Source organism: Fistularia commersonii, chromosome 25, assembly GCF_037954325.1.
Source record: "Fistularia commersonii isolate RoL2024-O1a breed Wild chromosome 25, RoL_Fcom_v1.0, whole genome shotgun sequence".
NCBI classification, from domain to species: domain Eukaryota; kingdom Metazoa; phylum Chordata; class Actinopteri; order Syngnathiformes; family Fistulariidae; genus Fistularia; species Fistularia commersonii.
Genome location: NC_141308.1, coordinates 3,824,957 through 3,846,225, shown reverse-complemented (window position 1 = coordinate 3,846,225; position 21,269 = coordinate 3,824,957). Strand labels below are relative to the sequence as shown.

At 38.9% G+C, this 21,269-nt stretch overlaps 1 protein-coding gene across 1 annotated transcript in view; it reads right to left on the bottom strand.

The window, feature by feature from the left end:
- Positions 1 to 21,269, bottom strand: part of LOC147218875 (laminin subunit alpha-3-like) — a 62,528-nt gene that overhangs the window by 37,388 nt on the left and 3,871 nt on the right. Inside the window, exons 3-17 of the mRNA XM_086172099.1 lie at positions 12,652 to 12,769; positions 11,239 to 11,357; positions 10,967 to 11,137; positions 9,130 to 9,230; positions 8,285 to 8,400; positions 7,446 to 7,564; positions 6,731 to 6,821; positions 5,156 to 5,287; positions 4,162 to 4,212; positions 4,000 to 4,041; positions 2,850 to 2,984; positions 1,853 to 1,987; positions 1,183 to 1,317; positions 886 to 938; positions 279 to 378 (exon numbers count right to left, since the gene is read on the bottom strand). Coding sequence (XP_086028225.1) covers positions 279 to 378; positions 886 to 938; positions 1,183 to 1,317; positions 1,853 to 1,987; positions 2,850 to 2,984; positions 4,000 to 4,041; positions 4,162 to 4,212; positions 5,156 to 5,287; positions 6,731 to 6,821; positions 7,446 to 7,564; positions 8,285 to 8,400; positions 9,130 to 9,230; positions 10,967 to 11,137; positions 11,239 to 11,357; positions 12,652 to 12,769 — 1,618 coding nt within the window. The remainder of the gene's footprint in view (positions 1 to 278; positions 379 to 885; positions 939 to 1,182; positions 1,318 to 1,852; positions 1,988 to 2,849; positions 2,985 to 3,999; positions 4,042 to 4,161; positions 4,213 to 5,155; positions 5,288 to 6,730; positions 6,822 to 7,445; positions 7,565 to 8,284; positions 8,401 to 9,129; positions 9,231 to 10,966; positions 11,138 to 11,238; positions 11,358 to 12,651; positions 12,770 to 21,269) is intronic.

Genomic DNA, 21,269 nt, shown 5'->3' with positions numbered 1-21,269 from the left:
ACATTGCAACTGGTGGTACTTTGCAAGAATTAACATGTATTAACGTGCTATTTTTCATGTTTTTTTTTTTAAACATAGGATGGATTCTGTCTTGCTGACAGTGGTATGTTAATATAACCCCTGGGTAAGGGCTAACAAGACTAATAACAGTACCCTGTCAGATGTTACCGATGATGTATAATGATAAGAGAGTATGGGAACACTCATAAGGCTGAGAAAATAGTGCAAGATTTTTATCCGTTTTAGCAATGATTAAGCAATGATTAATATTTACTTACTCATACAGCCTTGAGGGTTACCAGTTGCCAGGTTCCAGTGAAGAGGTTTACACCTGTCACACAAGACACCCTCTGTACTTGATCGGCAACGACAGAGACCCTGAAACGGCAGATTTGTCACCCCTGACATTTAAAACTGGTAGAATAAAGCAGAATAATTTTATGATCAGATAGATAGGGTCTACACCTAATTATATGTTGTCAGATTTATCAAAAGTGTAAATGTGTTGTCTTTCCTCTGAAAATAAGAAATTCCAAAACAATGGATTTAAGTCTTAAAATAACTGAACTCCCTAAAAGAGGAAAACATTACTTCATTTTGTTTTCTTTCCGCCTTCAGAATGAGAGGAAGTGTCTTTTCCTCTATTTTAATTACACTTAGATTTCAGGGAATCTTGTGAAATGTGCTGGAAGTTTAAAAAACACAGCTGCGTAATCAGTTCCTGATATTGGTCTATGCAAGTAACACCCGGGAAGGTAGAACTGGAATTTGAATATAATCAGTTCTGTGGAAACATGAAAATGAAAGCACAATCAGTGCTAGTCTGTGAGAGAAGGTGATGTTGTAATCTGCTATCTTACAGTATGTTTACAATGGGTGGCGTACCGTCTGAGGATCAGTTATCTCAGTCCCTGCCGGATGACACTGACTGATTGAGGCTGGAAACACAGGACAAAATAGAATATAAATGAAGAAAAAAAAAAAAAAAAAAAAAGATATGAAAGTTAGTTGAGCACTAATGTAGATAGATGCAGTGATGTACAGAATACAGTCAACATTAGGTTTCACACTTTAAATCAATGAATGGGCATAGTTTAGGATGACATAATTTCCAACCAATACCATAAGATTGGACTGAAATACTTGATGTTGTTTTGCTCCCAGACTCAGCTAGTCAACTACCTGAGCAGTGGGGAAACCTTTGACCGGAAGCACAGTGGTCACACTTCTGTCCCACTACACCGGGGAGACACAGGCACTGCCCTGACACCGGATCACACACATTGCCATATGACCCAATACTTGAACACTCGCATGCTGAGGACAGAAAACAAAAGTGGGAGTTTTAAATTGAATTAACTTCAAACCCTAATTTCCCTTGACAAAACACTGTTGGAATAAATGTAGCCTCTACTATAATTTTGGCTCATAAAATCTAACAAGTCATTTTTTGTTTTTTCCAGTGACTATAAATATGAATATGATCACTTATATCCTTATATATCCTTTTTGTTCTAAAACTAAATAGCCCCCCTGTTAAGTGACAGTGACTCAGAGATCCCCAGTTATCTATTCTGGGGACTGAAAGTCCTTACAAGGAAGAATGTTGTCTAAAATGTTGTGTAACCTAAAATAAATTACATAAATGGCCTTGTCAGGCAGCATACAATGTTACAGGATATTCACAGAAGAGATCATAAAAACAAACATGAGAATGAGCTGCAGGAAGGCCAGTTGAACAAACCACAACATTTTCCCACTACCATTAGATGACGATAAACATGACGATAAGATGAATGTGTGTGTCGTTTATATATAATGTGTGGGATAAAACCAAGCCCAATGTTCTCACCAGCACAGTCTGGGTATCCATAGTAGCCTGGTGCACAGGTGTCACATTCCTGTCCTCCATAGTTGGGGAGACAGACACACTGACCCTCTGGACCACAGATACTATCAGCAATACCAGCTCCACCACAAAGACAAGCTGATGGGGAGGAACAAGGTTCAAAACAAGTTTAATAAAACCATTCAAATAATTTTCATCCCAACCTCAACGCTTCAGATTTTGAATCTAGGAAAAGTATGTGGCCAATAAACAAAAGATTGCATATTACGAGAAAAATCAACAATGCCAAACAGAGAAGTGGCACCAAAATACAGAAACTACAATATGTTTAGTTTTCAAAAAAATCAAAACACATGGAACAGAAATATAAAATTTGGTGATTTCACAAAACAATTGTATTGCCGCTCAGATGATAGAGTTCAGCCTGTAATGAAAATGCACATGCCTCCCTCATTTGCAAAAAACAAATGAGGTCACATACAAAATGAGAGAACGAATGTGTCTGCATTGACAAATAACATATACATCAGCCATAGGAAAACCAGGTGGATTTGTCACATTTTTGTGGTACAAAGTACAATTGCATTTGGAAAACGAAGAAAAATCCATGCTGTGTTTTCCAGGGATGATTAAATAATATTAAAGGGTTGCGGGTGCTTGTCAAAACCATTATCTATATTAGATTTTGAAGCTGCTAAAAAGCTTGGTCTGACAGAAAAAAAAAACACTTGGTCCAGAAACAAGAGTAGGCAAGTTCATACAGACAAACAAACCACACTTGTGCTGCAGCTGAGCAAAGATTCCACAGTTTGTCCACGGTTGCTACTTTGCAACTGCAATTAGTCTCCAATTGCAGAAATATCTCCGGTCTTCATCACCATTCATACGAGATCAAAAATATCCCTCACAAACTTTTTGGGTTTCATATTGCAAGGTATGGTTACCTCATACTTCTGAAAACCAAAACTGAAGACGCCTAGTAAATGGCGGCTTGTCTTACCCTCACACTTTGGGAAGGAGTGGTATCCCTGTTGACAACGGTTGCAATACTGCCCCTCCACAAACTGACGGCACAGACAGCGACCGGATGCATCACACACCCTGTGCTCTGTTCCTCTGTAGTCACATACACATTCTGTGAAAAAACACATAGCGCTCGAATGTGTCACAAAACAATGAATTGCATGGTAACTAATGGAAATTCAAGTGAGTGGTCCTGTGAAATTTAAGTTTTTATTCATAAATGACCTTCTGTTCTTTTTTTTTGTTCCATTTAAACAACAAGGAATTAAAAAAACTCCCTTCAATTGGACTTTGTTCACTTTGTGTTACACAAGTGTTAATGCAACGCTGGAAGCCGTGCCTGCAACTGGTATGTGAATGGACTTGGCACGAAGTCAGGTGGACAGCCACCAAAGAAGCAGATTTCTTTGCCCCTAAGTGGTTTTAAAACATTTAAAATTGACTTTAAAAATTGGCTGCAGATGAAATAGTTTCTCAGTCAGCACACAAAACATAATGCACTTGAAGACTTCCTAGTTCAAGGCAAGGTACTGTTTGTTTTCTAAGTTAAAGTCAAAATCAGAAAGACATTGCTTTAGAGGAAATGCTTCATTACAAATAATGGTATTTCCAAGCTTGAACAAAACCAGAAAAGGGAATTTATGGCAATAACTAATAATAGACTGTTTATCTCTCACTGAACAGTCCCAACTGAATATTACTATCATGAGAGGAGAGAGGCCTACTTGAACTTACATCCCAAATGATAGCCATATTAAAATACCATGACAGCCTGATGCGATAGTTTAATGATCTGCTATCACTGTGCAGTATATTTATTATCTAGTATCCAAAATAAAATATACTTAGCGTTTCATCAGGCCTACAAAGATGATCTGCCCTTCAGCTGTGCATAAATACAGTGAGCCCTGACTTGATTATTCCACGCCACCTTCATCTGACTTTCTACTCCCTTGCTTGCTACTCTAAAGTTATCTTTGATAACCTGCGCTGCCAGGTAAAGGTAACTCGGTTGACAAACAAGTCAAAGACCGGAACATGGTGTTTACATACAAGAAATGGAAATGGGCCAAAACGATAAAAGGAGTTAACATGGCATCTCAATGATCACGTCTATTCGCACTCACGATGACAGCTGGGTGAGCCAAAATAGCCTGGACGGCAAGGCTCTGAAGGGGAAAAGAAAAATCACAGGGAAAAAAAAAAGATGTGTAAAGTTTCACAGTAACTGCAGCATAAACGCTGTTTTAAAAAAGCTACAATTGGTATGAGAAAGTTAAAGCACTCACCCACAATGGGTCCTGCAGGGGATTTGGTGGTTCCCTCGTAAATCGGATAACCTAATGTAAAGAAATGGTATAAAATTAAAGAAGGGGAAACTGTAATTGACTCATATTTGAAGTGCCTACTTTATTTAGAGTAGATGCTTTTGCAACAACATTTATATTCTACCTTACAAAACAAATTTTAACAATTGGTTACAAAAAAAATGCAAACTCTACCAAGATGTTCACAGTTGGATTACAGTCTTGAAACCTAACTTTTTTGAACTTTGGAATTAAAAGGCCGTATAGTGTTATAAATCATTCAGTGTTTAACCATGGTCAATGTTTTACAAGGGGACAATTGAGAACTGGTGAAAGTTATTGAGGTTAAATTTACCTGAATCACAAAAAAACTTACTCAAAAAGCCTTAAAAGTTAAGCTGTCACACTTTTTTCGCAAAATGCAGTCCATTGAGTTACATCTGCTCTCTAAGCTATGAATCAATGTCAGCTGAAGCACAAAACAATAATTACACAATCCATCATCCTACACTCAGGGTCACAGAGAATGTTGGAGCCTATCCCAGCATCGGGGGTCACATATACAGAGAAACAAGCATTCACTCACTCACTCATTCGGGGCAATTTTTCCTTATTTTCTTCCAATTAACCTGCTGCATGTTTTTTGGACCGTGGGAGGAAACCGGAGACACGAGGGAGAACATGCAAATTCCACGCAGAATGGTCCCCTTGTCCAAATCGAACCAGGGTCCTTCATGCTGTGAGGCCGAAGCGCCACCCACTGTGCCACTGTGCCGCCCAAAATTAAACTATAGGTTTTTTTGAGAAAAAGATCTATGCATACAAGTGTGCACTGAAACCTTTTGACCCTTAATTCACAGCTGCTATAGGATTGACCAACGTCAACTAAGTATTTTTAAAATCTGCGTGACATCTTTGATCCATTCCTCCCTTTATTTCTTCCATCAACACTTGCTGTTAAGAAAACTTCACTTACGAATGCACTCAGGGTAGTAATAGTATCCATTTGCACAGCGATCACAGTTTTCTCCAGCAAACTGCTCTTTGCAGATACACCTTCCAGATCCCATGTGACAGCCTGTTGTTGTTCTGCTGTTGCATCTGCAAGCTGGTGATATTATGTATTTATATTTAGTATTCAGTAAAAAAAATGTGAGCATTCTGGAAAATAAAATGCTCGAAAAAGTTTTTTACTGATGGTTTTGCTTGAATTACCGTCCTCTGTTGCTGAGCTGGTATAAATTTAAGGACAATATGATTAACATTTCAAACCATGAATTCCTGTATTCTTGGCATCCAAACATATATGATGGTAATGTAAGAAAAACAGAATGCAATGAAAACTGATAAAACACAGCACTGCAGATGGAGTCATCTATTTTCTCATCATAAGAAACGAGAGTAAAATGCTAATTTGCATACAAGGACATGTACCTGCATGGTCATATCATAATTAACTTCTAAGTCTTTATTATAAATTCCAAAGCATCAATTATTCAGCAAGGATTTGATTTTAACAATGTCGTATACATGTGATTAACACGGAGAATAATAATTACATAGCCCATTTAGGCCTCCAGAGTCATCGTGCATTTATGACCCATTTTCTTTAGATCCGTGATTATACTCAATCCTTTATTCATACATGAAGAGACGAGGAGGGAGAAAGTATCAAACCACACAGGAGAGACACAGGAAGTTTGGCCCCAGTTTCTCTTTCACCTACAAATCGATCAGTTCTTAGTAGACAAGCCTTGTACCCATTATACCGACCTCGTCCAATCAGGTCGCAGTCTCCTCTGGTGCCTCACCCCCTGTTTCTTAGCCCATTTGTGCTAAAACATTAATAGGATGTTCACTTGGAAAATGAGAAGATTCCAAGCTCAGACATTGGGGAATACACAAGAATAATTCAACAACAATATTGTAAAGTTTTTGAAAGCTCCGAGAAAAGGCATATGTCACCAATGACAGTGTCTCTTTCCATTTTATTATCCCGTATGTCATTCAACTCGTGTAATATTCTCTATGAATGAAGAACTTTCTACATTTGCAAGTAGCGTTACAAAATTTAATGGTCAGAAGATGTAGAGTCTGTGGCAAATTTTATGCTGTGAGAAAACAATCTATACAGAGATTCCGCAAGTTGTCCAAGCTGGTTTACTGTCCACCAAGACTCCATTTGATTTGACAATTTGACAAGAGGAAATCAGTCTTTAGACTTGTGATTTGTGCTCTTCTCCCTTCCACTCCCTGAAATCACAAGATCTTCAAGCACCACACTTATCAGAGGCTAATCTTGACTATTTGCTGTAAAAGGACTTTTTGGAGGATCATCTCTTAAGTATGCCCACATTTGCCCTCTTTAGTCCAAACCATGTTTTTTGGCGTTAATTAGCCCATTTCTATCATTTTAAGCAGCCTTGAATCCCAAGTTAGTCGGAAAAAATCTCAAATTACAAAGTAAGAATTTCAAAAATTAGAAAATGTGCGACTGGAAATTGTGCATGACAGTTTTGCACATCTCAGGAGCAAAGAAAAAATGACTTACGCATGCATCCAGTGGGAGACTCAGGGGGGACTCCAAAAGGTCTGAAGAAGCCCTCGAGACATTTCTCACAGTTCACCCCAGCAGTGTTGTGCTAAAGCAAACAGGGAATGTAATTGCACAAGCTTTACTCTCTGGAGAACCAAATTTAATTGACTTTTTCAAACTGATACATTTGCGATAACGAACAAGCGGCATTTAAAGGGACAAATAGTGAACAGCTCTCATTTAAGGTCCACACGGTCACAATGTGATTTCTTGATTTGATCATTTTTATACATGTTTGTTAGATTGTCTGTCTCATTACTGAACATTTTCATTTCAAAGAGAAGGCCTGACTGCATTCAGCCAACCCAAGGGCTCACATACTTCCAATGAACTTTTTCACATCGGATTCATCATTTTCAAGGAGACCAAAATCGACTTGTCAACTTCATATGATTCTGTTATTTCTGGATAATGTTCCCACAGTTGTGATTAATAATGGCACATTAAATTTACCAGACTTGTTCATATTTCCATTTGGGTAATTCAAAGACCGAAGAGCGGTTAGAGAAAAGACTATAAAGAAAACATTTAAAAGATACAGATCCCATTTGAATATGTTGAAAATTTAACAGCACTATATGAAATCCTCTATAGATATAAACAGACTACAAGGACCTGCTCTTTATGTGCAGACACAGGAATCAGTTTAGACTTGATATGCACTTCATACCTGGCAGTTTATGCACACTCCTCCTCCATTGTATCTGCCAAAGGTGTCTAAACTTGCTCCCCTCTTTTCCACTTCTGGATCATAATAACAGTCAAAGGCATGGGAGAAACACTGACAGGCTGAGGAGGAAACCCCCCCCCCCCCAGACAAACACACACAAATTGAACAGAAAATTATTTTTTGCTACTCAGAAAATTCTTATTTAAGCACCCTGAACTCCTAACTATCTCAAAATGGAGAAAATAAATGTTACTGTGAAGTGTTAAGAGTCAGTATACAATTCAAACTGAAAAAAGTGCATATCCTACTCCAGGTTCGCAGCTCATGTCTCATTAATGCTTAAGAATGTTTAGCTTACATTTACACTGCATGAGTGCACTGATTGGATTACAAGTCTTCATATTTCTATCTCTGTTTATTTGGCTTTTGAAGGGTATTATATGACAGGAAAACTGTCAACAGACCATAGCAATTAGATCCCAGCTTACGATGGCTGTGCTGGCTGGCTGAATACTTGCTGATAAACTGGTATGGCAAGGGGCTTTCTGCAGGGCTAGTAGGGGTGTGGTGAGCCATCTTATCACCAGGTTAAGCAGAAAAAAACAGTTATCCTGGAGCTACTTTCCAATGTGCTCATCATCACTTATCCCATATGAGGAATGTTCTCTAGTCTTCACTGAAGCGCTCCACAATACCATATCAGGGCATCAACAACAAGGCTAAAATATCAGCAGAAAATGTGCGCTTCAATCCTCTCTTGAGGCCTAAATTCAAGGAGTCAGACCTGTGTGGAGTAGCAGCGCTTTTTTTACACATCAACTGGAATATTGCACACTTACATTGACATTCATTGGGGCTGTCAACAGTTGCAGCACGCCATGGTTTCTGGTTAAAGCCGGGGCAGCACCGGTCACATGACTCACCACAGGTATTGTGTTGGCACTCACACTGAAGTCTAAACACATAGTAAGGTTTTAGATTTAGTGATGGTCAATTTTCTATCTACAACAAAGAATTTTAGCAGCATTATCACAGCTTCACACACTCTTCATGACAGGTAAGAAATGTTTGGTTGCTGTATTAATAGTGTTCCTTCTCTGCTAACTGATCTCCATTTAACATTAGCATTCATCTGGAGTTCTGCTCCAGCGGCTTTATTTGCTCCCCTTCGCTCTGTTGTTATTTCCATTAATTCAGGCAAGTAGACTGTCAAGAGTGTTTTCATTCTGGAAAGAAACAGCTACCAACTGTGCCTGGAAAGTAACCTGATTAAAGTGCTGAGAGTGAACCAAAACACAATGATTTGAGCCCTAAAACCAAAACAGAAAGTAAGCCAAAGACAGAGCTGAGGGGAACTACCCTGTTGTATGACAGTTGTGTGTGGATTTTTTTTCACAACAGATAGAGATAATAGCAAGCCATGTTTTATGAATGAGTGACCTACATACTTTTTAGGCTGCTTGAACAGCTCTTAGAAGTGTACATTTTGTGTAAAATATATCAGAATATTGCTTGAGCATTCTCATCTTTATTTCATAATAAAGAGCATCACTATTCATTTATTGGTTTTTGTGTGAACCCATAAAAGGGACTTACTAGTTGAATCTCCTCTTCAAATCAAACTGTTGACACACTTGTAACAATCTGGATTATAATGAGATATGAAAATCTGAGCATTACAAACCTGTTTGGGTTTTCCCGGTCAGGACCGCCACCACACTCATGTGCATGGCCATGACATACACAGCGTCCACCAATACTGATGTCTTTAATGCTATAGTAATACTACCAAAGCAAAAGTTACAAAGACAATGTTATCACTTGCATAGTTGTGTTATCAGCAACATTTTCACATCATAACACATTATGTGTGGCTTGGCTTGAAAGCAGAAATTAATCACGAGTGGTGACAAGTTCAAACTTGAACTCTGACCTTTGAGTTTGGACTAGCTCTATGAGGTGAATCAGTGCATTGTCAAATTTATTGAGATAGAAGCCTTCTGCATAGTTTGAGTATATTTAGCATCTTGAAGAGGAATGAAGCAATTTAGAAGATTTCCATAAGAATACACTGCAAAAAATTGATATGAAGTGTTTGGTAGGAGAAAATAAGCAAAAATGTATGAATCAGGTTATTTATCGAGGTATTGCTGATTTCAATCATCTGTACCGTCATTTAAATGTAAATTAAGTAAACTAAGACAGAGGCGATTTGTCTGCCTTCAATTGTCGATTGTCTTCAATCGTTAGCGGAAAACCTACTTATCCAGCAATTCATAATATCCTGGTACACAACTAAACCAGCAAGAGCCGTGAACGAGTGAACCACCAGTGAATTGAGAGCCCAAAAGGGAGTTCTGGTGTATTTTGTTTGCAGTTACGCACAACTTTCCTTCATTTTTCTACATCCACAATCCACTGAACATCAAGACCTTTGGAATACAACTGCAAGAACATAAACTCCATAAATTCCATAAAAAATCTGTGACTATCTGTGATCATAATGGCTGGCCGGAGTTGTAACAAGGCGTTATCTGGTGACAATAACTTTAAGCTTCCAGTTATGTGACCAGGTGTTTTCCTGAGGGGAATTTTTTTTAAGCATTTTGACCGAACACACTTTGGCCAGGAAGAGGAACAACAGGGTAATTCATGACAATTCACCAAGGGTGTATGTCCAGATGACATGGTGGTTGGGCAGACAAAATGAATAGATTTTTAAGTCGAGATGATGATGGTCACAGTTGCCTTTTTCAACAGCCTGCAATGGTCTGGCAACCTTATAGAAAAAAATCCCCACACGAAGGTGAATGTGCAATCCTGCCTGAATACAACCAAACATCTTCACATGTGGACCATTTATCAACACTTGCATGAGCGGAAAAAAGATCTCTCCCTTCCTCATTGAGGGAAGCTATGGTATTCACAGCCTTATTTCACATCAGCCCCTCATGAATGAGGAATAACTTTGTTTTCTTTACCTGTCTGAAGACCTTGCGAAAGTAAACAAACTGATGTGTTCACCACTGAACTGCTCTGACAGGCCTGATGGCTGATTACATCAAACCATTTGGGAAGAAACCAGTCGAAATTGTTCAGAGATCAACATTACTTATTTAAGACATGGAGCACATTATTTGCCTCTAATGGAAAAAGCTGCTTATTGCTCTCAATAATGTCTGAAGCTGAAACTAAGTGTTCCAAATTTTTACCCATTTTTCTCAGCCATAGAGCACTGCACCCACAGATATTTTTCACAAGAACCAAACTGTCTTCTTCAGCTTTAAGGCACCATGCCAAATTCTGCACCTGTAGTCTGTCAGAGTCTTTCCAACCAGAAGCTCCCATAAAATTATATCTTATGATGACTGGACATAATGCCTCAACAAGGATAAATAAATCTGTGGGCAGGAGTGTGACTGTGTCAGCAAAAAGGAAACTGAAAGAGAGTTGTAATTTTGGCTTGCCAAAAGGGGAGACAAGAATGGCACTTGAGTGTGAGGTTGTGTAGTTTATCTCACCCTGCGTGTGACAGTGGGGTCTCTCTGAGCCTTAGAGATGAGGTGACCAAGTAATGTGTTGGTGCGGAGAAAGTGCAGGCGAATATTTGTGGCCTTTGTAAAGTCACGTAGCACTGGTGAGTAAGTGAAGTTTCTGGATCCCGGACGACCATTCACCACAGAGACCACAATCTGAACAACACAGAATTCAAGAATTTCTCTAGATAGAGTGCAATGTGAATTAAATTTACTTTAAGGAGTTGATTTCGAAACAAACTGAAGTAATATCGTACCTCTCCATTCTCCAGAGGGACAATTCCTGAGTACTCCGTGGTGCAGAGCTGGTCATCATCTCTTACTATTCGAGCATTGGGTTGCTTTCCAAATCTTTCAATGCATTCATATTTTGAGTCTGCCAAAAACATAAAAACAAACCTGAAAACAAACTCAAATTCTAGTTTATTTATTCATATGTCAAATTAATAAACAACAACTGTTAAATCCAGGCAAGAAGTCAAACAATGCAAATCACACTCATATTTGTAATGCAATGCAAATTACACTCATAATGCACTCATATTTTGAATCTGGCAAAAACATAAAAATAAACCTGAAAACAAACTCAAATTCTAGTGTATTTATTCATATGTAAAATTCATAAACAACAACTGTTAAATCAAGGCAAGAAGTAAAAAAATGCAAATGCAGCATGTTATAAAGATATATGACAATACAGGACATCTTCCAGATATAACATGAGCTTTACTTGAAAAAAAATAAAATGTTGTATTACTAAGCAATCTCTATATAATATTTTTTGCTAAAACAGAATAAAAAATAAACAAACACAAGGTATGTACACAATGTGTTTCATTACAATGTGATACTGCATCAGTTTTAGGGTAACAATGAAATATTATCCATTAGCACTAAAAAAATCATATTTCGGTATAGACTTTAACGCGAACTTTGTATGGTTCTGATTATGTTCTCATATTGTTAATTGAGTTTTACTATTCTTCATTTGACTGCAACAGTTCAAGCTGCGTTGTGCTGACTTGTAAAGTAATCATCACAATTCTGAATCCTGTTTTTTTAAGGGGTTCCGAGGTTTCGGAAATGCACACAGCAGTTTCAGGACCACAGAATACCAGCTATCCATTCAAACAACAAATCTATTATTCTAGAGATTATAAAAGCACACTACAGGACTCTCTCAGAAAATTAGAATATTGTGATAAAGTTCTTTATCTTCTGTAATGCAATTAAAAAAACAAATATTACTTTTTAATGATACTCTAAAATTCTGAGATAGAATTTTTGAGTTTTCTTAAGATGTAATCGATAATCAGAAATATTAAAATAATAAAAGGCTTGCAATATTTCAGTTGATTTATAATGAATCCAGAATGTATGACATTTTTGTTTTTGTAATTGCAATACAGAAGATAAAGAACTTTATCACAATATTCTAATTTTCTGAGACAGACCAGTATTTGTGTGAAGATAACCATTATGAATGCCAATCACTTTGGTAGAATTACTGTTACCCTGGTATAAAATTGTGAATTGAATTTGGAAACAAATTGATGTGTAAGACTAGATATGTTTTCACCATATTTTTCAATTTTCAACAGCATCTGGTATGAATTTAAACTACGTGCTTTCCCATTTAGATGATACAAGATAATGAGAAATGAACATACGTGCAAAGTACTGCCAAGGGGTAAATGTCCTCCCGTAGTCCACTGAGCGCTCCAGCACCCACAGGTCTGGACGAGGTGAATTGGCAAACTTTATGATGACGTACGCAACATGAAAGAGCTAAAAAAGGGAAAAAGAGTGTATTAAATGCAAAATAATATATAGATGTTGAGCAAATTGATACTCCTAAGGCCAGAAGTAACCAGTCTAGGACAGCCAGTGTTAATAGAACTCAATTTCCTTCCTGTATTAAATCTATCAAAAAGAGCATTGCAGAATTAGTGATTGGTGAAATCAATGCATGAGGATCACATGAGTCAACATCAGGACTTTCTTGTTTAAGCTTCTCTTTATTGGTAAGATTAAAAGTATCTGACTGGTGACACATCTTATAAAAACCAACCTCTGTCCACAAATAGTCAATAAAAGCAGTGCAGGTGCAGTCAGTTCAGTGAAAAGACATCAACTAAGCCCGCATGAGCCATGTCTGTTCTCTGAACTCTATCTTCACCTCCAATCAGAACCATTCAAGAGCAGCCTTCATGTCGATGATGGTTTGTGTTGGGCCCGTCACTCTCAGTACAAAAAAAATGTTTTGCAATCTGTCAACATCATGCACAAGCACTAGAAAGCAGGTGACTTCATCTTGATTCAACATTGTATAATGGAAAGTTCATTTCTGATAACACAGCAGTCTTTGTTTTAGACTGGACGTGTCTTTGCCCTCCACCACGCAACACAAAACTGAAGAGACATTAACCTGTCTCGCCTGTCCTGTTCTCATGTATCAGAAATGCAATTTACATTAATACTGGCAGCAAACCTTAAAAATATCTCAGGCTAATATAGACATATTTATTCAATAGACTTGGCACTACACATAATAGAATAGCATGTGTTACTGAAGTACAAGAGGTTTCTATAGGATTTCTATCTTTAAGATGGCCGAGGGCAGGCCCACACTTGTCTATCATCACTCTTAGACTTGATGAAAAGCCCAGCAGGCAAATTAAACATTCAGGTTTTCTTTCTCCCCGTGTATGAGGAAGACAGCTATTCCAATACAGCAAAGTAAACTAAAGAGCAGCTGTAACTTCATGGGCCGAGTCAGAATGTAACCACAAGACCCTGCTCTTCTAACCCGAAGGTACCGGCCCCAAGCTCTGATGAATTCTGTGAAGGTTCAGAGGTCAGAGAGAAATATTGTCTGCTCGTGTTCTTTGAACACTATCCACAAGCCCTAATATGATACCAAAAAAAAAAAAAAAAACAATTCTAAAATCATCTGGCTGTGCTTTAATCACTTTTTGCCACTGAGCAAACAATGAGGGTTTTATTTTAATAAATGGCCTCCCGCTGGGCTAATTTTGTGAGGGGTGTGTCTGCACACGAAACTGGATGATCAAAGACCAGAAAAGAGAGGAAGTGCACGGACAAACAAGATGTCTGCCATCCTGCTGGAACAGAAACAAAGCTTTACAGAGGTGCTGGTGACTGCTATTAATCTGCTGGAGCTGTAAAGGCCCAGGAGGAACTTTATTTCAGATGTTTGATAACATTGACGGATGGCCAGTCAAGAGGAGGCAGGGAGAGGAATATGGGGGAGGGTAAAATGGTAGGGGATGTCAGAGACTGGCCAGCTAGTATGGAGACGCATCTAAAATTCCAAACATAGCATCACATTCCCATTCCCTCCTAAAGCTTGGGCGCCAGGGGTAAACATTTTATTGTCCGTGCAACTTGATAGATGCAGGGATTGTAAACAACAAATGTTTCTGCTTTCAATCAGAGTGGCATATTATTGGGTCTGCTCTGCTACATTGCGATTAGGCGCAACGAGTGACAACTTTTTTTCGGATGAAAATATTCACTGCCGATACTTGGAATTTGCAATAATCAATTGTATTGTTGAACATTTAGCTGAGTTCACTTGCAGTTGGAACTGCCAAGCAGGAGGCCTGGAGGAAGAGCAAAGAAAAGATTTATGGATGCAGTGAAGGATGACATGAAGTCACTTGGTGTGAAAGAAAAGGATACAAGGTTAGATATATATATAGGTATAGATATATATATAGGTTATATATAGAGATATAAGGTTAGATGGGGGAGGTTGATTAGCTGTGGCAACCCCTGAAGGGAGTTGAGTTAGTTCATTTTCTCTGTCTATCAATCTGAAAAAAACATGGCTCTACTTGTTAAATAAGTTCTAAATAAATGAAGCAAACAATTTAACTCAATGTAATTTCTCTGAGCTGTCATACATTTTGTCCGTGTTTAGTTAAAATATATTTTCAACACACCTAAGAGATATGGACATACACATCATGACCCCCACCCCTGTAAAAAGGAAACCTGATTGCTAATTGGGTGGGTGGATACAGTGTGTGTGTGTGTGTGTGTGTGTGTGTGTGTGTGTGTTTGGAGAGGGTAAGACGGGTGGAAGAGGTGGGGTGATTAAATATAGACACAACTACTGTCACAGAATTAAAGTAATTAAAAATCAAGAGATATTACCCAAATCAGCACCAAATATTATCAATAATTTTCCTGAAAATCACATCAAACTTTGCAAAAAATTACCTTGAGCCAGCAGATGATAGTGCACTTTATTTCAAGGTATCTAAAGAGTTTACGAATCCTTCAGACCTGACTGATTCCTCCTTAACCCATGATAATGCTCTCAAATACAAGATCTCATTCTGACTTCACACCAAATGCTGAGTGATGTTGTGAGGAATCTTTGAGAAACAAACCAAGTCAGAAACTGACAACATGATCTGGAAGACATGGGCTTGTCCTGGCAAGGGTTTTTTTTTTTTTTGCAGGTCTGTGTTTCCAACTCTGTCCTGCCAGTCTAAACACAAAGTCTTCAAATATGTCAAGCCACTTCAAAATGTTTTTAGAAGTGCATGATGGCATTTTTTGATGGCGTGCTAAGAACACTTGCAATGGATTCCAATGGTATAAAAAGCCATGAAACAAATTGACATATGAGGTAAACCACCAGTGTGCAACCATCCTCTTCACTTCCCTTCATCTGCAGCCTTAGGCTTTAAACAGGTGTGTTATGCAAGGTTTGGTGAAGGAAGCTATGGGTGGGTGACAAAAAAATAGGTCAGCTGTGGCCGCTTTGTACTGTGTACTGTGTGACTTCTGCATGTGTCCCAAACTGTTGACCTTGACCTCTATAATTGCCCCGTATATAAGGTATAAAGTATCCAGACATCCATCTACCCACTAACTTTACCCACTGACTAACCATCATTTTAATATGAAACGTTTTCTTTTTAGCAAAACACTTTCCTTATAACAATCACAGTCACATTGTTCCAGAAGTTGGATTTATGTGACTCGGATGCTTGATAATTCAAATATTGACAGATACACAACAATATTGAAAGGGATTTTATGACCAACAAGGAGCCATGGGTAGAGCAATCAAATCCTACACTACATGAGAACTTTTCGGGTCGCCAGCATTTTGAACCGTTGCTCACAATTGAGAAACGTTTCAAAGACACATGCTGTAGTAATCGAGACAATATGAAAGGATGAGTAAAATTTCCATCTCCTCTGATTCAGTGTATCAACTTCGCAGTCTTTATCAGCTGGAAAAATAAGGCTGAATTACCCACTTGAGAGGCGGTTAGAAAATTGAACCATGGTTCAGCGAGCCGCCAATGCTTGTTATGGAGGAAGTAACATTTAAGGTAGCCTAAAAGGTTAAATCCTTGAATGGTATCATTTGTGGATTATTGACCTCTAAGTGTGACCTCCAGCATGTGTGTGTGTATGTGTGTGACAGCTCAGACATGATGAATGCTTGCTTAAACTGTGAACCGCTGCGGTAGACACAGAAAACTAGAAAAGAAGTGTGATTGCGTGACCCCTTTGCCTGTTGCGCTCCTTGCTGAGCCTGCCACGTGGATCTCTTCAATCATAATCTCTTTGTGTTGATCAAGTGGAGTGTACTGTAAAATGAACTGAGAGGAATTTCTCATAAAGGTTTCTGCTATAAACTATAGAACAGTATCTGTGGAGGAACTGCACAATTACCTGGAACCAGAATATTTTTCAACATGTACGTACACAGAAAGTATATTGATAACTTTTAAAAATCCATAAGCATTAACAGAAGTAGTTCAATATAATATTTTATTAAACTGACCCATTAATAATTCCAACTCATGAATATATACGGTACAAAAAGAAAAAAATGCACAAAAGGCACCTGGATCAACACTGTAGAATAGGTAAACACTGAGCTAATACTATATGACTTATATTTGAAAATTTGTCATATTTGCCCAATTGTAATGAACATCTTCTGTAATCATTTAGTCTTTGTATAAAATGGTTACTGCCAAGAGGGGGCCTGTTTATTTTCTATCTCCTTATTAAAACCTGATTTCCTACCATTTTAAACATTAAAAAAGTCCTCCACTTTAACACCTTAAGGAGTATCTGGTTGTTCAAAGCATGAAAAGAGCATGGTGAATCATTTGCAGTTGTTTTTTAACCGATGATGCTAATCCTAAATTCCAATAAGAGGGCACAGCGGTACGAGGGATAAACCTATGGAGAGAAGTGAATCCCAGCAAGCACAGTGAGCTGATGTTAGATCAGAGGAATGTAGTTCAAACAGAGGAGACATCCCCTTCTATTGAAGCAGATCAGCCCGGACCAACGCTGCACACACCCCAGCCTAGAGGCCTGCAGCAGTTGCCCCCCAGTTTGTAACAGTGCACTGTACAAGTGTTTGTCTGTGTGTGACAGGTGGGCAGTGGAAGGAGAGTCGGGTAGTCTGGTGTGTTTTTTCAACGTCTCCATAGCATCCATAGCAGAATTAATGCTACACTAACAAAGAGCAGTTGGTTGCAAGTCACAGAAGATGTGTTGTTGGAAAAGAAAAAAATGCACAGTAGACACTTTCCTACTTGTTGGTAGAGTTCTCACTGTACAGGCTTGAGGGTTGCCGCTCAAGACTCAAATATCTTTCTAAAACTGAATAATAAATGTTTTGCATTTTGGAACAGTCATCAATAAAAACAGTCCCTAACTTTAGAGAAGCCAAGTGAATTTCTCCGAGCTCCTCCAGCAGGTGGATAAAGAGAGGTCCTTACGTCACCAGAGCAATAGGACACGCCTAATATCCAATCCCATCTGTGGGGTCAGACTGAGCCGACCACATTGTATGAACAAATCCTGCTACTATAATTACACAGATGTTTATGTGGTTGTGTGCCCTGACAATCACACCAAAACAAAAAGACTCATGGACCAGATTTTTGGCATGGGTGGTCATATTCATTTTCAGCGCAAGCTATTTAATGTTGACAACTGAGGTAATTACTTTGCCCCATTCTTTGTCCCTAGATAATTCTGGTTTAGGTCCAACCTGTCCCAGAATGCATTTGTGTGTGTTAGAAATCTTCAAGCTTACGGTCAAAGCTTGTTCTCATTGGTTCTGATGCCTCTGCATCATTCTCATATATGGTTAAATAGGGTAGGTGATTTCATTACAAACAAACAGCAAAGTCTCTGTTAACTATGCTGCATATTTTCATCGGTGCACAGTTAAGCCTCTACAGTGCTACTCACGATCCCTTAAAAGATGCAGTTGGCTGTATTGTATTGCATGACGCTCACTCATAATGTCTATGTCTATGGAGGTGTTCAGTCATCCAGATCATGTTCAATTCTTGTCAAAATCTTCTTATCATCACAACTGAACTTGATTTTCTTCCCTTGAAGATGTTTCACCTGTCATCTGAGAGGCAGTTCTCATGAACTGAAGAAGAGAGATGAAGAGAGGTGAAGCATCTTCAAGGGAAGAAAATCAAGTCCAGTTGCTATTTATTCATAACATGTGATTGTTTCATTAAGAACAACCTCATGGAACAAAATCACAGATGCCACATATGGGCATCAACGATCACGTTGAGCAAGTTGAATCATTGATAGATTTGCTATATTGATATATATATTGGGGCGTGGAATGTTGCCTCTATGGTGAGGAAGAAGTGAGAGGTGGAGCTCTTATCACACAGGCTCAGCAACTGAGATCATGAAAAGGGTTTGACAATCCATTCTCTTTTTTGAGAGTTGCTTGTGATGAATGACATCGGGTAGATGTGGGTATACTCGGAAGTTCCGACTGAGCACGAGTGAGCTGGAGTTTCCATGCTGAACAAGATCATCTTCACAAGCTCATGGGAAGGGAAAGACATATCTGACAGCTTTTGGACTTATGTGCCAAATGGTCCAGTCTTCAGTCGTAATGGAGCTGGTTGGTTGGTGATCGGGCAACATCAAATGACTCCATAGTTCAGCTGAGAGACTTCAATTGTAACTTGGCAATGAGTAATATTGAGAATGGAGTGCCTGGGAGGTGCAGCCTGCCTTATCTATACCTGAATGATGCTTTTAATGATGGTATAAGAGCAACTCGGACTAAAGCTCGCTGATCAACTAAACGATCATATAATCAGATCTGGGACCATATGCCTTGGACACTTCAAATAGAGGAGTAGAGCTGTCAACTGATCGCCACTGGATGATAGCAGGATCAGCATGCGGGAAAGCCTGTTGGACAAACCCAGCAAATCCAAATGGCTGTTGGGCAAACTGGTGATGTTTTCCCAAACATGTTTGGAGAACACTGTCAATTCACACCTCTAGACAAATTTCTACTACAATCTGGGGAAAGGCCTCTGTTGTGGATGCAGTTCCGCCATTGTTGTGGTCATAATTTCATCTGTGGCTATTGTGATGGCAATGCAAGAACCCACTACTTGATGCAAGTGAAAAAGGAAGAGGCCTATTGGGCATGGTTGACCCAGGGGTCTATGCAGGAGAGGGAGAGATCAGGCTTGGAAAATTCAGCTTTTTGAGTACATCGTGGTCCTTTCGGCCTGATCAACTTTAAATTCAAGCAAGCACTGGAATGGTTTGTGACTGACAGTAAAGTAGTCAGGATGAGTGTCAGCACCTCAAGGTCAGGGGCCACAGTTCTGTCCTCGAAACTGGTGGAGTGTCCCCATCCAGGACAGGACGGAGGCCAGTTGTATCAGGTGAAACCAGATAAATGGGGTTTTGTTCTCCAGAGAGGGTAGCAAGGAACGTGAATTGGCAGGCTGATGGATTCAGCATCCGCAGTTATGATAGCTAGCATTGGCCTGTTATGGAAAAGGAACTGAGCCTGGGCTTTAGCCTTACAGAGCGGGTGAGCTCTGAGTAAACCTGATGCTCAATTTTGACAGAAGATTCAGTCAAAGTGGTTCTGGTATCCATTAGGGATGTTTCCCATTATAGGTGTTGTTTGAGGGACGCTCATAGTCAACCCAGATGACAATGGAGGGATAAGATACCCCATCTTGCATGGGAGCAACTAAGGTTACCCCAAAAGGGGCTGGAGGGTGTTACTTGGGATGTTGCTCAACCTAATCAGTCTGCTGCAAACATGACCCGGCGCAAGAAAGCCACAAACTAATGAATGATTTAATCATCAATAAACAATTGTTTTGGTCACAAGGTCGAGCTTTTATGAAGGTGAAGACTTTTATAGAAAAATGTATATATCAGAAGAAGTAATACAGCACAAGGAATGAACTACAAGTCTGAGCATGAGAACGAAAGGCACCCTTAAGACTGGATGAAATTGGGAACAAATTCAACCAACAGAGACCTTGACCTTGGAAGAGTCTGGCTCAGTGACAAAGAACTCTGGGTAAGTGGACTTGCAAGGGTTTCCTCTTTGTATTTGGTAAATTAAATCACTAATTTAAATCACTAAAAGAGCTCTTGAAGCGGTGTCACGGTGGCCATAGCTAAACCAGGAAACATGTCTTCCGCATTGAAGCTGACAGATAAAGTTATATTTTTAACAATGACATTTTTAAACAACATTGTGTAGCTTCACAAACATACAGAATTACAAATTCATGACACCCAACTTCTAATTTATAATACCACTCTGAAGGACTTGTGACATGATTTGGGTGGATCCAGAGTAGCCATGTGCAAATAATCTGAGTTCACAAGAACATGCACATACAGGCATCACGCATGGTTGTAGCGAAATCTACTCAGTATGGATTTCAAGGGTAAGTGGAATGTTTTAATTTCAGTGTTTTTGTGTGTTTTAGTTCTTTTTTGCCTGTTTAAGTACTTTCTCACCACCACATTATACCATCCCTCAATGTCTGTGAAAAGAGAAAGCTAGATTACTTTCAGGAAACCTTAAAAAGAACTAACCTTCATTGGGAGTCTGCACAGAAAGGATGTCACACAATACCTCCTAGAAAGATTCAAACACAAAAGGGGGCGACAGCTGAAAATAAAACATTCAAACAAACTTTGGAGGGGCATGGCCCCCAAGAGAAAGGATTAGGCTCCAAGGGAATGTCTTTAAAATTGAGTTCTTGAAAACTTTGTCTCTTGGTCAGTAGACCTGTTAGCAGACACAAGGCCATTGCAATTACTAGAAGCAGACATTATCAGAAGGCTTTCATGTAATTTCCTTTTCCAATACGTTAACTAAAAAGCAAGCATAATCAGTGTCTACCTATTGAATAAACCTGTAGATCCTAAGAGCCTATTTTAAAAAAAGCATAGTAGG